At 36.9% G+C, this 13,325-nt stretch overlaps 1 protein-coding gene across 2 annotated transcripts; it reads right to left on the bottom strand.

The window, feature by feature from the left end:
* Positions 1-1,268: 1,268 nt before the first annotated feature.
* LOC139124657 (uncharacterized) lies at positions 1,269-9,593 on the bottom strand. Of its 2 annotated transcripts, XR_011550005.1 has the most exons (5): positions 9,434-9,586; positions 7,245-7,316; positions 6,543-6,699; positions 4,091-5,014; positions 2,479-4,002 (listed from the first exon to the last, which is right to left on the bottom strand). XR_011550005.1 is itself a non-coding variant. In XM_070690780.1 (4 exons), the coding sequence occupies exons 1-4, from the start codon at positions 9,486-9,488 to the stop codon at positions 4,525-4,527; spliced, it is 774 nt and encodes a 257-aa protein (XP_070546881.1). In that variant the 5' UTR covers positions 9,489-9,593; the 3' UTR covers positions 1,269-4,524. The 2 variants fall into 2 exon arrangements, 1 of the variants encoding a protein (XP_070546881.1); XM_070690780.1 differs by having other exon boundaries at positions 1,269-5,014; positions 9,434-9,593.
* Positions 9,594-13,325: the final 3,732 nt, after the last annotated feature.

A 13,325-nucleotide genomic window follows, 5' to 3' on the forward strand; every position in this document is an offset into this window, starting at 1 on the left:
TTTTTTGCAATGAGCAATTGCACAACGGGGGTTAGGACGTGTTATACTGTAATGGCTGTCAAATATATTAAGGTACTACGCACCTCGGAATGGAAAGACAAACCTTTGCTCAAGCTTTTCGTAAGATAACGTTTAATCATTCGCTTTGGACATAGACAATTGAAACAGATTCCAGAAAAATAAATTACGCAATAGTCACCGAAATTTAAACTTGAAAACGGCTGCACATCGAATTATAACTCTATGGGCGACAGGTTAAATTTTCGATTGTCACAAAAAGAGCCGATGAAAACTGCATGTACTCCACCATAAACTTCAAAATGAGCCCCCAAATCCAGTAGTTCAAAACAGCATTGTAAAAGTTTGAGAGTCTTAATATCTGTCCCTGAGGTGCCTTGTTCCTTAATCTAAAAATATGTCTGTTTAATTCTGTAGAAAAATGATCATAGAAATAATGATAAATATAAACAGTGTATGAGTAAACATTGCTTTTTCAAAGAATTTTTTTCCTTTGCACGTGAAACTCTAACTACCCCTGCTCTGTGTGGTGGTAAGGCAGAAACGTTACCATTCTTCTGTTGTTTATTTCCGTCGATGAAGTCACCTAAAGGCACGCAAACAATGTGCAGGTGAGGTATTTACTTTCGACCGACAGTCAGCCATTTCCTCTGTATTACTAGGTCATATTAGATCATACTTTTTATTCATAACTGAGACTGGATCTGTCCACTTCTATATCTCTGTATATAGCTGTGGTGATTTGTCACATTCTGCCCTTGTACCCTGTAGACTTTGCAAGGCACGGAAGCCTCCTCCCGAGCGATTTTCTCAACCCATTTTTTACAGCTACCAGAATCGTGTTGCCTTTAATTCTTTGAGCGTCAAAGTCAGTTTTTTCGCCTATCTTTAATATAACTCAGCCATTTTTTCAGATTTTTGCGGAAAATGTTGATAAAAACTATAGCCAATACAATGTAATGTCCATTCGGTCCAAAATTATAAAAAAATGAGAGGAAAATTCATGAAAATTGGTAAAATGTTGCACTATAATTTTGGTTGGAAATATTACAGCACTCTAAGGGTTACTCATACCAATGCTGTGCGTGGCCATGAGAACCTGTTGTCATGCTGAGCATGGAATCGTTCAGGGTAGCTTATGCTATGAAATAATGGGATACCATTCTAATACTTACAGTTACTCACTAGGGTATAAGCTTTACTTTTGTACCATGATGAACAAGTTCACCATTAAAACGAAGGGTAATTATTGAAATGTGATGTATTTTATTTACTTTTAAAAGTGATTTAATTTGTCTTACACTTAAGATATTGATTAATATCAAAACTCTGTTCACAAAACTGTTACAAAATTGTAGAATCCACGAGATATGAAAGTACTAATACCTTAGACCCAAATCGAGGGTCTGATACAACTATCATAAGATAGTTTTTGTTAAAGGTAGTATGCATCTCGAAAGTGAAAGACATAAAATTTTGCTCAAACTCGTCTCAAGGAATCTTTGAACCGTTCTCTGTCGAAATCACGAATAAAACTCGGGGGTCAGCGTGAAAGTTTCGGTACTAGAGAAACAAATATAGTATAGCATTGACGCAACTAACCCTTAAAAGTTTAATCAGCCTGGCCTGACCTTTCAGCCATGTTAGATTTTTCCCACGCCTAAATTGGCTTCTCCTGATGACCTAGCGTATGTTGAATTTGCTGCATAGCAAGTATGTTCTCTGTTCTTTAATATTTGTTAATAAAATAGCTAGCGGTCGGATGAATTGTGCCTCCATATTATATCTTTGAAAAATTATACTTTAACATACAAGGTCTTCTTCTAACTCTTAAAACCAGCAATATTTGAACTCAAACTTTGGTCTTATCATCATTAGTCTGAGTGCTTTAAAGTTTGTAGAGTGCATTTTTGCAGGTGGCGTGGCTTTGTAGCCATATTGAACTTGCTGGAAACCTATGATGACAAGAGAATATTATTTTAAAATCCTCTTCTCCAAAACCAATGCACCATTTCAACTTACATTTTAATCATATCATCATTATTATGATTAATTTCTAGTATGCAAAACCCATTACGCTCAGCCACATGGTTAGGCAACCATATTGGTTGCTCCGAAAAAGCTACAATAACAATGAGATAATATTCAGGGTTCTTTCCACGTCAAAATGACCATTTCAGCTAAAAACCCGAATATGGGATCATCAATACGGATACTTCAAACTTTTCAAAAGTCATGCATATTAGTCATATTCGTTGGTAACATGGCATTTCATAATAACCCTTCAATATACAATCGTCTTTATCAGAACAAAACGAACAAGTATACATAAAATTGTGGCCAATTTTATTAAGGACCGTCAATGACCTTCGGCAACGCTGCTTGCAGCTTTTAACATTTTTTTTCTTCTCACACACACTATCTAGGCCCGAAACGGGGAGATCATCTTTAACACGGGCTATAATAATACAATAGCTTTATTTTTCTTATCGTAGGCTACCAACTAAATATCAACTTTATCGCACGTTACACCTCTATACGTTTCATAACATTACAAGCACAGGTCACTGTAGGACGTGTGTGCTCTATTTATAAAGTTATCTATGATATTATCTGCTTGAAGCAAATATGTACACTTCAAAACTACAATCAGGCTTTTTTTGAAGAAAATTTCCTTGTTTTGATGGCCGATGAAATGGCCTTTTTGAACCTGCAGAATATAATTTCTATTTCAGAAATGGCAGTCTTAAATATTGACTATCCCGCCCGCATTTCGCTGTAATTATTCTGTTAAAAGAAGTGTGTGTACATGGGGAATTCGCGATAGTTCTTTTTTAGGGTAGGTAGAAAACATATGCAATTTCCTTCATAGCTTCGGTTTTTCTGTTCGATTTGGTGGAGGATGCACGCATTTGCAAACTTCCATTCCCCGATTTCAGTCAATATATTTATATATAGAAATTATTAAGGCTGAAATAAGTAGCAATTTCCCTCGAATAAATCTTTCCCGTTTTCATTGGCTACATTCCACTATAAACAATCCTTCCCTTAGTGGGTTAGACGGAATAATGAAGAAACAAGGTGAAAGATATACATCGAGATAAACCAGATATACAACAACTGTAAATACTGAGTTCAACCAACTTGTTTATCTGTGTTTGATTATAATTACTAATTGATGAGGTAAATGCAGTAGACTTTAATACTTTGAACAGATTTCACCTCCTGTCTGAAAATCCATCACGTAATCCATCGTGTGCATAAAGGCTCTCTCTCTCTCTCTCTCTCTCTCTCTCTCTCTCTCTCTCTCTCTCTCTCTCTCTGTATTACTACGTTTGCCTATTATCACAATTTAGAGACGTTTCCTTATTATTCAAAATCAATATCACGTACCCATCAGATGAAATGCCGTTTCCGATGGATGGCACGGGCTCGGAACCGTTTTAGCTTATGAAAATTTCAAAAATGAATATGTGATGTCTTGAAGAGGTAATTGCACATTATATGGAACTAATTAAACATACCAACGTAAAAAAGATTATAATGCATCAGCACAATTACGTGGGTCAACAAGCAATGATGTCACCCCCGTACGTGAAACTCTAACTGCCACTGCACTGTGCGGAGGCGAAGCGGAAACTAGGTTAATATTCCATTGTTGTTGATTTTCCTGATGAGGTCACTTCTGGTCACAAAAAATTCGACCAACATTCAGTGAGTTCACCGGTATTATTGGGTTAGACTATGTCAGTATTCCATCGCGCTGTACTTGTACTGCTCTTCCGTATATCTTTACTGTGTCTTTGCTGCTGCCGTTGTCTTGCTTCGACGTTTCTGCCTGATTCGACATCAGGCGGGGGTGTCCATTTACTTGTTTAAAAATGTACTTTTAAGTCGCGTGTCTCAATAAAAGAACACTTTCGGCGAACCGGAGAAGATATCAACTACGCAATATATCCCGAGCTTAAAAGTTACTTCGCTACGCTGAAATAAACAAATTACTTTCCCAGAGGAAAGGTTGAACTGTACAGGAGGTGAGTTGACAGTGCAGAGTACAGTTCAATATTTGTACACATTAACATTTGACTTTTCAAGCCATGAAAACATGACATGTAAACATTCGGACAACTCTGGTATGTCATATGTCACCCATTTGGAATATTGCTTGCCAGCTATCGACAGGTTTGAATGCCCTGTCTTGAACTGACAATAATGTGAATGGAGGTAAATTCCCTTCACTCTTAGCTCACTCAACCAACTGAAAGTTACAAAGTTCACGCGCAGTGTTTTGTTTTCTGGTCCGGATTGCAGGCAAAACTCGTCACCACCATAACGTAGATCATTTTCTATGTGATAGATTGAGATTAAATTCTCATATCACAAAAAAATACATTGCGATTTCCACGAGACTTGTGTAATACGTTAGAATAGTACAATAAAGTAAGTGTGTTGAGAGGAAACTCACGCTAACATTACATAACATTTGACATCGACCAACTCGAGCAACTATGTCTTCTTCTTGAAGGGAAACAGACTAAACTCCTCGTAATAATCGTCCCTAGTTCTCTTCCTTTTGCTGTGCTGTCTGATTTTGCAAGCGAGCACAACATCACAGGACGCGGTATCGGAATTTTCTTCTTCACTGTCTTTGCATACATGATGATCGTGAAGTGGGGCATGACGGGAGCGATCCTTATCGGTTACGCCACCAGCGTTCAACTTTTCCGACATTTGCGGAGATTCGCTCCTGCTCTCCTTGTGGTTTTCTTGTACATCACTATCGTCATGATTACTGCTGGTGTTTGCGTACTGGGGGTTTCCGTTTGTGGGTGTAAGATATCCGTTGTCAGTCTCGCTTTCGATGACAGTCTGTTGAACGAGTTCTGACTGTTGAGTTAAGTCTGCCGTATGCGTGACCTCGCCAGCGTTGGTTGTGATCGGAGAACCCGGAACGCGGTCATTCTGTGAAGGACTCGACGTTGAGCCATATGGGTTTCTGAAACAAAGGTGATGACATTAAATAATTACATTGTAATTAATAATGTTAAAAGAAACGCACTATTCGTATCTGGCCACATACTCACTATGTGCAGGGGTTGGCCAGAACATAATCCCTCTATCCACTGTGGCCACACACACACACACACACACACTCTCTCTCTCTCTTCTCTCTCTCTCTCTCTCTCTCTCTCTCTCTCTCTCTCTCTCTCTCTCTCTCTCTCTCTCTCTCTGCTTCGTGTGTATGTATATGACAGAGAACAAATCCCGTCGAGGTAAATATATATACTGTTTCTTTTTTTCAAATTTTGTGACTGTTTTTAACACGACTGCGATATATTGGCAGGGCATGCACGTTTCGGCTCTCACAATAAGGCTACGACAGGAAAGCCTCATTTCCGGCCTTCTATTCACAAGCATATTGTTGACTCAACTCAGCTAAACCCAGTTACAGTATCTCTTGTGGCAACACTAGTTTTCTATAATCATCCTATGGGTATTTGTCGGCATCAGTACGCATGCGCAAAATATGGTACCGATGGAGAGTGCGAAAAGTTTATAGCTGAAGTCAGGGCTCGAAATTAACTTTTCCCCTGGTAGTCCACTTGGGCCACCATTTTCTGAAGTTGGTAGCCCAGTGACAATGACTGGTAGCCCATGCATATTTGGCTATTTTTTCTAAATTCTGCCCATGAAGTGAATATTCTAGTCATATGATGTGATTATTACATGGCCCATACATGGAACCTTGCGCGCTCTATAGGATTCAATAGTAACTTAATTATGACGTCGCGGGCCGTATAGTCATCATTTGATTGTAATTTGAACCGGAACTACTTTCAACTTGACAACTTCGGGATTTAAAAATGAATAAAATTACATGTTTTACATAGGAAATACTTTTTTCACAAATTATGCAAAAGAAATCGACAAAACGCATAACAGTGATTTAAATATATCAATGTGCCGTTCGATGATTAAAATAATAATTTTTTTCCACAGATATTTGTATAATAGAAACAATTGAAAGCATATAATTGTCATATGTATGTGACACCAAAAATATTTGAGTGAAAAGTATGCAAGGGAGGCATGTTATAAAAAATATCATAGCCCAAAATAGGGACTATGTCAGCTCGAGGTAGGAGACCATTTGCCCTCCTTATGTCGGGCAAATGGTCACATACCCTCGGGCACATAGTCCCAAGTTTGTGCAATATTATATGATATTGAACATCTTTAATACCCGTTTTACTTTCAGAGTTGAATGCAAATTTTGATAGTCGTCATGACAAAAACACGACCTTCTTTCTGTGTGCAGCTGGGTTTGACAGCATTTTAATAGCTCACCAAAAAGTGACAGACCGGGCATGGCAAGACAAGTAATGACTGAATTTCAGGTGTCAGGCTTTGATAGTCCGTGTGGACTACCATTTCATAGATTTTGGTAGCCCTAGAGAAAAATTGGTAGTCTGTGGACGCGGGACTACCGCTAATTTCGAGCCCTGCTGAAGTAGTGTACTTACCTTTGTTTCAGTTTCCACCCTTTATAAAGAATAACTATAATAACGACTATGATCACGATACAGGCGACTGACATCAAAAACATAACTGCATACCCTGCACCATTAAGACCAACCATTTCATCTTCAGGATGTGCTGCATGAACATTGCTTTCAAAGCCTGAAATGTTATACCAGCTGTGTGAGTTCATATGTGATGTAAATATCCGCTAAGTAAAATTAACTGAATGAGCTTTCCAACTTCAATTTTTTGTCATGGTGGACTTATGCAGCTTTCTTGGTGTTATTGCGCATGGATGTACACTAAAAGACATACATACATAGATACATACATAGATACATACATAGATACATACATACATACATACATACATACATACATACATACATACATACATACATACATACATACATACATACATACATACATACATACATACATACATACATACATACATACATACATACATACATACATACATACATACATACATACATACATACATACATACACAGTCAGACAGACAGACAGACAGACAGACAGACAGACAGACAGACAGACAGACAGACAGACAGACAGACAGACAGACAGACAGACAGACAAGTTTTACAATTTTTTTCTCAGTGCCTGACAGGTTTTACCATCAATGTTTGCAAAAAGCGAGCTCAAAAATTACATATCTAAGTGGTATGAACATGACTTACTACTTGTGTTTCCGCTGGAAAGATCCTCCGTACCATTAAAACTTTTACCATGGGTCATGACCCTGAAAGTACCTGAAATTATATTGCAGGTAAAGTGAATTATAAAGTATGATGTTTTAGCTGTTACTGATTTGTTCAACATGAATATATAGATTGGTATTGAAGACGGTAACATCTGATAATATTTCCGTGAACTTTTCCAGGCAGTCATATATAATTTCTTTTTCTTCTTCTTTTCCAAAACGTAAGGTAAAATACCAGCAAATGCACCAACATACGTTGAACATTGAAAACACACACGCGCCATGTTGAAAAGCTAAACGCAAATCATTTTAATGTGATTTTCGAAGCATAACCTGCGATTTGCATAGAGAGCAATTACACTAGAAAGTACATCAAGTCATAGCTTATGAAACATTAAATACTCAGTTATGGATCGATTCGGAAACTAGCTAAATATAGTACATACCTTCACGAGACAAATATTTACCAGACATACAATGTCTTTTTTTCAAAAACAGCCATATAGCGTGCGCTAACCTACACTGAACTGAGTTTAAGTGACTACGTACGATAAAAAATCCCTCATGATGCGTAGAACATCCACATTTTAGGTTCAGAAAAAAATCATAATTCTTGTTAAAAAAATTAAATCAATTTTAGTGATAGAAATCGACACAAAATAGGGCTTTTGACTGCTGTTTCACACTGGCTACCATATTAATAAGGACTTGTCGCGTAGCAACAGCTTAGATTGAGGTCATAGCAGTCTCATTGTGATGAAAATTCTCTCTCTCTCTCTCTCTCTCTCTCTCTCTCTCTCTCTCTCTCTCTCTCTCTCTCTCTCTCTCTCATATATATATATATATATATATATATATATATATATATATATATATATATATATATATATATATATTATATATATATATATATATATATATATACCTTTTTTGGTAAGGTCCCACGTTGTCGATTTTTGACAGAGTATATATGACGGTCACAATATATACTATATTTAGTATATATTCAAATATACAATATTTAGAAAGTTCCCGCACTAGATATTTGACTCGAGCACATAGGACTGTCACAGTAACAAAACATACCTGTCATTTAATGTGTCGCTGCAAATGGCAATCACGGGCAGAGCAATTATTGACAACTCAGGTTTCAACTCCTACAGTTGTGTATGACTCGATTGTACTCTGCCGAGCGAGTGCTTTAATCTCTGCTGTCGTCTGCAACATTTCATTACGTTGACTTTTGCTTTCACATCCGTTTTCACAACTTCGAGTCATATAAAATGACACAGAGACAGTACTGTTCGCATGAAATTCTCAAAATTTGTGACTATCTTATTGATTATAAAAAATAGACTATGACTAGAATACTGGATACAGATTTAAAGTATCAACTCTTGACTAAAATCTTCAAGTTTCCGATATTACAACATTATCTGCATTCTAAATATTGTGGAAAGGCCATGTGTTGTACTTTAACTATAAAGAATGCGCATAATATCTTTAGAAATACACGATTGGAACTAATTTGGGATAATTTGATAATGAAGTAATGCTAGTTTAATCTGCAAATGTAAGCTCACCTGCTTTTCTTTTCAAGAAATGCACAAGTTGTCTTGTTTTTATGGGTGATTTGTAATATTGCAACATTCAGCTAAAGGGCACCTAACACTTTTCTGAAATTTGAAAATATAAAGATCAAACTCTCCCAAATTAGTTTCAATCGTGTTAGAATCCAGAATCTGCAATTCCTATAAAGCTTAAAGTTAGAGCATGAAAAAAGTTGTCACTCGTCTCAGTAATTACCTCAGGCGCCATGGTCCAGGCGCCATAATTGTGGAAATGAAACTGTTTGGATATTGGGTGGTGGAGATAGTGTCATCGTACATAATATAAGCAGTTTACATGAGCCTTTTTAGCAGATGTGTATATCTCTCTCGTGTTGTATCTCTCTGTTCATAATCATCGTGATGTAAGAAATTTAGGCTCGCTACATTATTATGCCTGCCGAAGAATTTAGTTTTGATATAGTTGTGGATTCTTCGTTCTTGACAATCAACTAACACACAAGGAAACAAGCCTTGTTAAGTAAGTAACTTGTATGTGACAAGGCATAGTCGTTGCTCTACACAAAGTAGTGTTTACAAACTTTGTAGTCATACTTACAGTAATACGTCCAAGCTGCGAGTGCCACTACTGCGAAAACGTTTCCAAGGCCCATCGTAACATTTCGTCACAAGTAAGTCTCAAGAAATAACGATTGGCTAACTCCCAGCTTCCACGACGAGATCATCCACAACAGTGAACACTTATGCAGATATTCCCCCTAAGACTATAAAATTTTTATTCCGTATAGGGTTATGTTTTTTATAGGTTATTTCGTCATATTAAATCTGAAAAATCACAATGGGGTTTGGGTTGTAATTTGAAAGGTAATTGTGTTTAAGGACATAAATGTCACGGAGCTTCATAAATTACTGCACAATTTTCAGTGAGATTCTTCCGGTTTTGATATTTATTAAATTTTATTAAATTTTTGTAGACCATATCAAGATGAAAAGAGCGTGAGGGGGGGCATGTCGTTTGGAAATGCGAGACCATGGTGATTTTATTGTCGTCCGCCTGTTGACAAAGATTAATGATGGCAGCGAGAATTAAAAATAGCTTGTGTGACCAAAAAATACCATTAAACTGGCAAGAGTGTGTTTCCGGCATTCATTTCGGAAAGAGGTCAGCAAGGTCCCAATAAGTCAAATAAAGTTGAATCGAAGTAGTGTGTGTCTTATAGTCAACGTAAGGATATTTTTGTTCCTCGCTTCCATTAAGGCATGCCTATGGGAACATCTCTCTCTCTCTCTCTCTCTCTCTCTCTCTCTCTCTCTCTCTCTCTCTCTCTCTCTCTCTCTCTCTCTCTCTCTCTCTCTCTCTCTCTCTCTCTCTTATGATTTTACCAGATTCAATGCATATACTCCTTTTTGTCTAATTCACTGGCGATTACTTGTAGTTGTTCAAAAAGTACTCTTTGAAGGTCAAAAGCCAAATGAGAAATTACACGATAAAGATTATACAATTAAGATTTTTTTATACGGACTCAGTAACGTAGGGGAGGGTCACTGTTTTGTGCATCAAAGTTAGGAGTGTCACTATTTATGGTGCAAACACTTTTTGAAGGGTCAATATTTTTATGCATCATTTTGCAAAACATTGTCCAACCAACCCCCCTCCGCTGCAATTAATGCCCAGTCCCTAGTATATGTACAGCATGAAGTCAGTACATATTTTAGAGCATATTTATCGATACTAAGTGCCCTTTTGCATTTCTGCTCTCAGTTGACCGAGTTTTGAACTTCTCGCTCATGCAATGAAAAGATCGTCACGAATTTCAATCGCCTGATTAATATGAAACCTAACCTTTGCTTGACCTTTTAACCCTACTGCTCTTTATGGTGTTCACCTTTGGCATCAATTCTGTACCATCGGGACTGTAATGTTTAGTTTCTGGACTGGTATTCTAGTTTGTTCAACCTTTGTGTAACATCTGCCACACGAAATTTCTTCAGAAATCCAAGCCAACAAACGATACTGTTGCTGAACTTATAGCTGCGTAAATGGACTTAACACTGACTCGAGAAACATCAAAAAGGAGAATTTTTCTGTGTTTTAAAGAACAACCAACATGATTTGTAAGGTTATTTACGATTGATTGATTGCTTACATACACCAAAACATTCATTTAATCTAGGTTTCATTGGACGAATATTTCTGTGTGTCTAGGTCTAAATTAGATTATGAACTGTAAAAAAAGGAAGTTTGAACTTCCAAATCGGACGTTAGAAATTCCCCCCCCCCCCCGAGGTAGCATCCGAGTTAAGTCTTGATTTACTGCCAGCCAGCTCCACCGCCCTACTGACCAGGGCCGTCACGAGTATAAAGGAAATAGCGATAGCTTTCACTTCTGGGTTGTTTATTATATATTATGAAACATCTACGTCGTGATGGAACGATATCCAGAGAGTAATCTTACGTCATTGGATGGGTTCATGTATTGAACAGGTAAAATGTGAATGGTGACATTCGATTCATATGGAGTGAAAACATATTGATGCAAACGGCAAAAGAAGAAGACAAATAAAATATAAATTTCACAGAAACGGTTGAATTATGCAAAAATGGTAAAGACACACCAAACAAATAGAACAATTGGCCAGCGATATAACCCTAAAATGGATTATAATGTATGTCACAATAAACAGATAATATGCAAAATATTCAGTGTAAGCCCCAATTGCTGCGAATTTTATGCATTATTTTCATGATTTTATTTTCACACAAAAGTCGGTTCGTGAATATGTGCCAAATGAAGTGCATGTATAGACTGAAGTATCACAGCTAGCTGATTTTGGACCATGCCTACACGTTTTAACTGGTTAAATAATAAAAGGGTGCCGCACTAATAAAATGGTGCCCTCGCGGAAAAGTTCAACAATGCAGCATTCCTGCACATACACATCGTGATCATAAAACCATGTACCATTTACTTGAATGCACAACACACGATGGCCGTTAATTTGTGTGTCTTAATACTTATTTTCTGTGTCACATGATTATTTTTTTTTAAATAGCAGGAAATCTAAAATAACGCAGTCGCTTCACAGAGCTGTTCGTCACGGATACGGACACGGAACCGGCATATTGATACTTTGCGATTTATTCCCCATTTACGGATGTGCATTCAGAAAACTGAAAATATCACCATACTTTTGAATTTGGAAAATTTGAATTCCGGTACATTACTCAAAAATTCAAGAAATAAGATTGATATTCTACAAATCGGTTAAAGTCACGGTTTTTCACGAAAAATCACTGGATCGATAACACACGCCATTCATTTGAAGTCCATGCAGTGAATGAAATGTTCACAATGACATCGTACAAATTCGACAAATTAAAACTTTGAACAGGAAAGATTCTCAATTGAAAAGAACAAGTTAGTTCATTTTTAGCAAATTTGCCATTATTGCCACCATAAATTCCATAGATTTATGGTTTCATTTTATGAAATATCACAACCTTTTAGTATAATCAGTTTTATCAAACTAATATAAATTCTAGGTCGTGTCTTGAGCTTTTCAAAAGCATATGTTTGGGCTTAGTCACCGTGCTAAACTTTTCCGTATGTGACAAAATATACCAGGAATTCACAAACAGCATAAGCTTACTCTGTAACAATCGTCGTTTTAGGCTCTTCAGCGGGTACCATTGACCCGCATTTGGATTAAGTCAAGTCGGCTTCTATCTAAAAACATCACTAGTGCATTTTACAAAACTTAATGTAAAATATATTGAATCAATTTAACAGAGACCTTTATTGACTGAAATTTACAGTTCTGCCAACTGCAGATGACATCTTTACTGGTTTTCGTCCAAAACAAAATGCCAAATATCTTATTCTTGGATTCCTTGGTCCAATTGCACAAATGAACAGCATCTTCACGTTTCATCTTTTTATTTGGCGTGTAGATGCATGCTCAGCTGTAAATTGAATTTGTTCAAATGAAGTTATCATCTACCAGAAGAATGCTAATGAACAGCTTTCTCAATAACTGAGCTGGAAATTTACAAGTTGATAATGATTTGTACAGAAACACAACCAAAGACCTCCAAGCTAATCATAAGTTTTCTTAAATATTACTGCTTGATTAATTAAAAAGTATTGAATATACGCGCATCGAACGGTTGACATGTAATTGATGACATGCTTTACTGTCATTTCAGCTTTAACGTTAAGAGGTCTTTGGGCATATAAGACCACATATACGTGTACTCAAATCTTAAACCAGGTCAACAAGCATACTTCCTTTCAATTGATTTGGATAGTCGCGCCAGCGACAAACTGACTACACATGCCACGGTTCCATATACTATGCGAGTAACCAGAAGTGTACCCGACTAAATTCTTGGACGCCGCCATGTTTTTTTGAGTTCTTGTAAAGAAACAAAGCCGAAACATGCAAAGTTGTATTTTTCAACTCAAAATTAATAAAATATGTTCTTTCAA

This window comes from Ptychodera flava (assembly GCF_041260155.1).
Source record: "Ptychodera flava strain L36383 chromosome 23 unlocalized genomic scaffold, AS_Pfla_20210202 Scaffold_24__1_contigs__length_23054250_pilon, whole genome shotgun sequence".
NCBI lineage: Eukaryota > Metazoa > Hemichordata > Enteropneusta > Ptychoderidae > Ptychodera > Ptychodera flava.

Coding starts and splice junctions, on each gene's coding strand:
- LOC139124657 (XM_070690780.1), bottom strand. CDS start 9,488: ATGGGCCTTGGAAACGTTTTCGCAGTAGTGGCACTCGCAGCTTGGACG. Junction 7,317..9,433: donor CGCAGCTTGGACGTATTACT/GTAAGTATGACT, acceptor ATATAATTTCAG/GTACTTTCAGGGTCATGACC. Junction 5,015..6,542: donor GGGTGGAAACTGAAACAAAG/GTAAGTACACTA, acceptor CCTTTGTTTCAG/AAACCCATATGGCTCAACGT.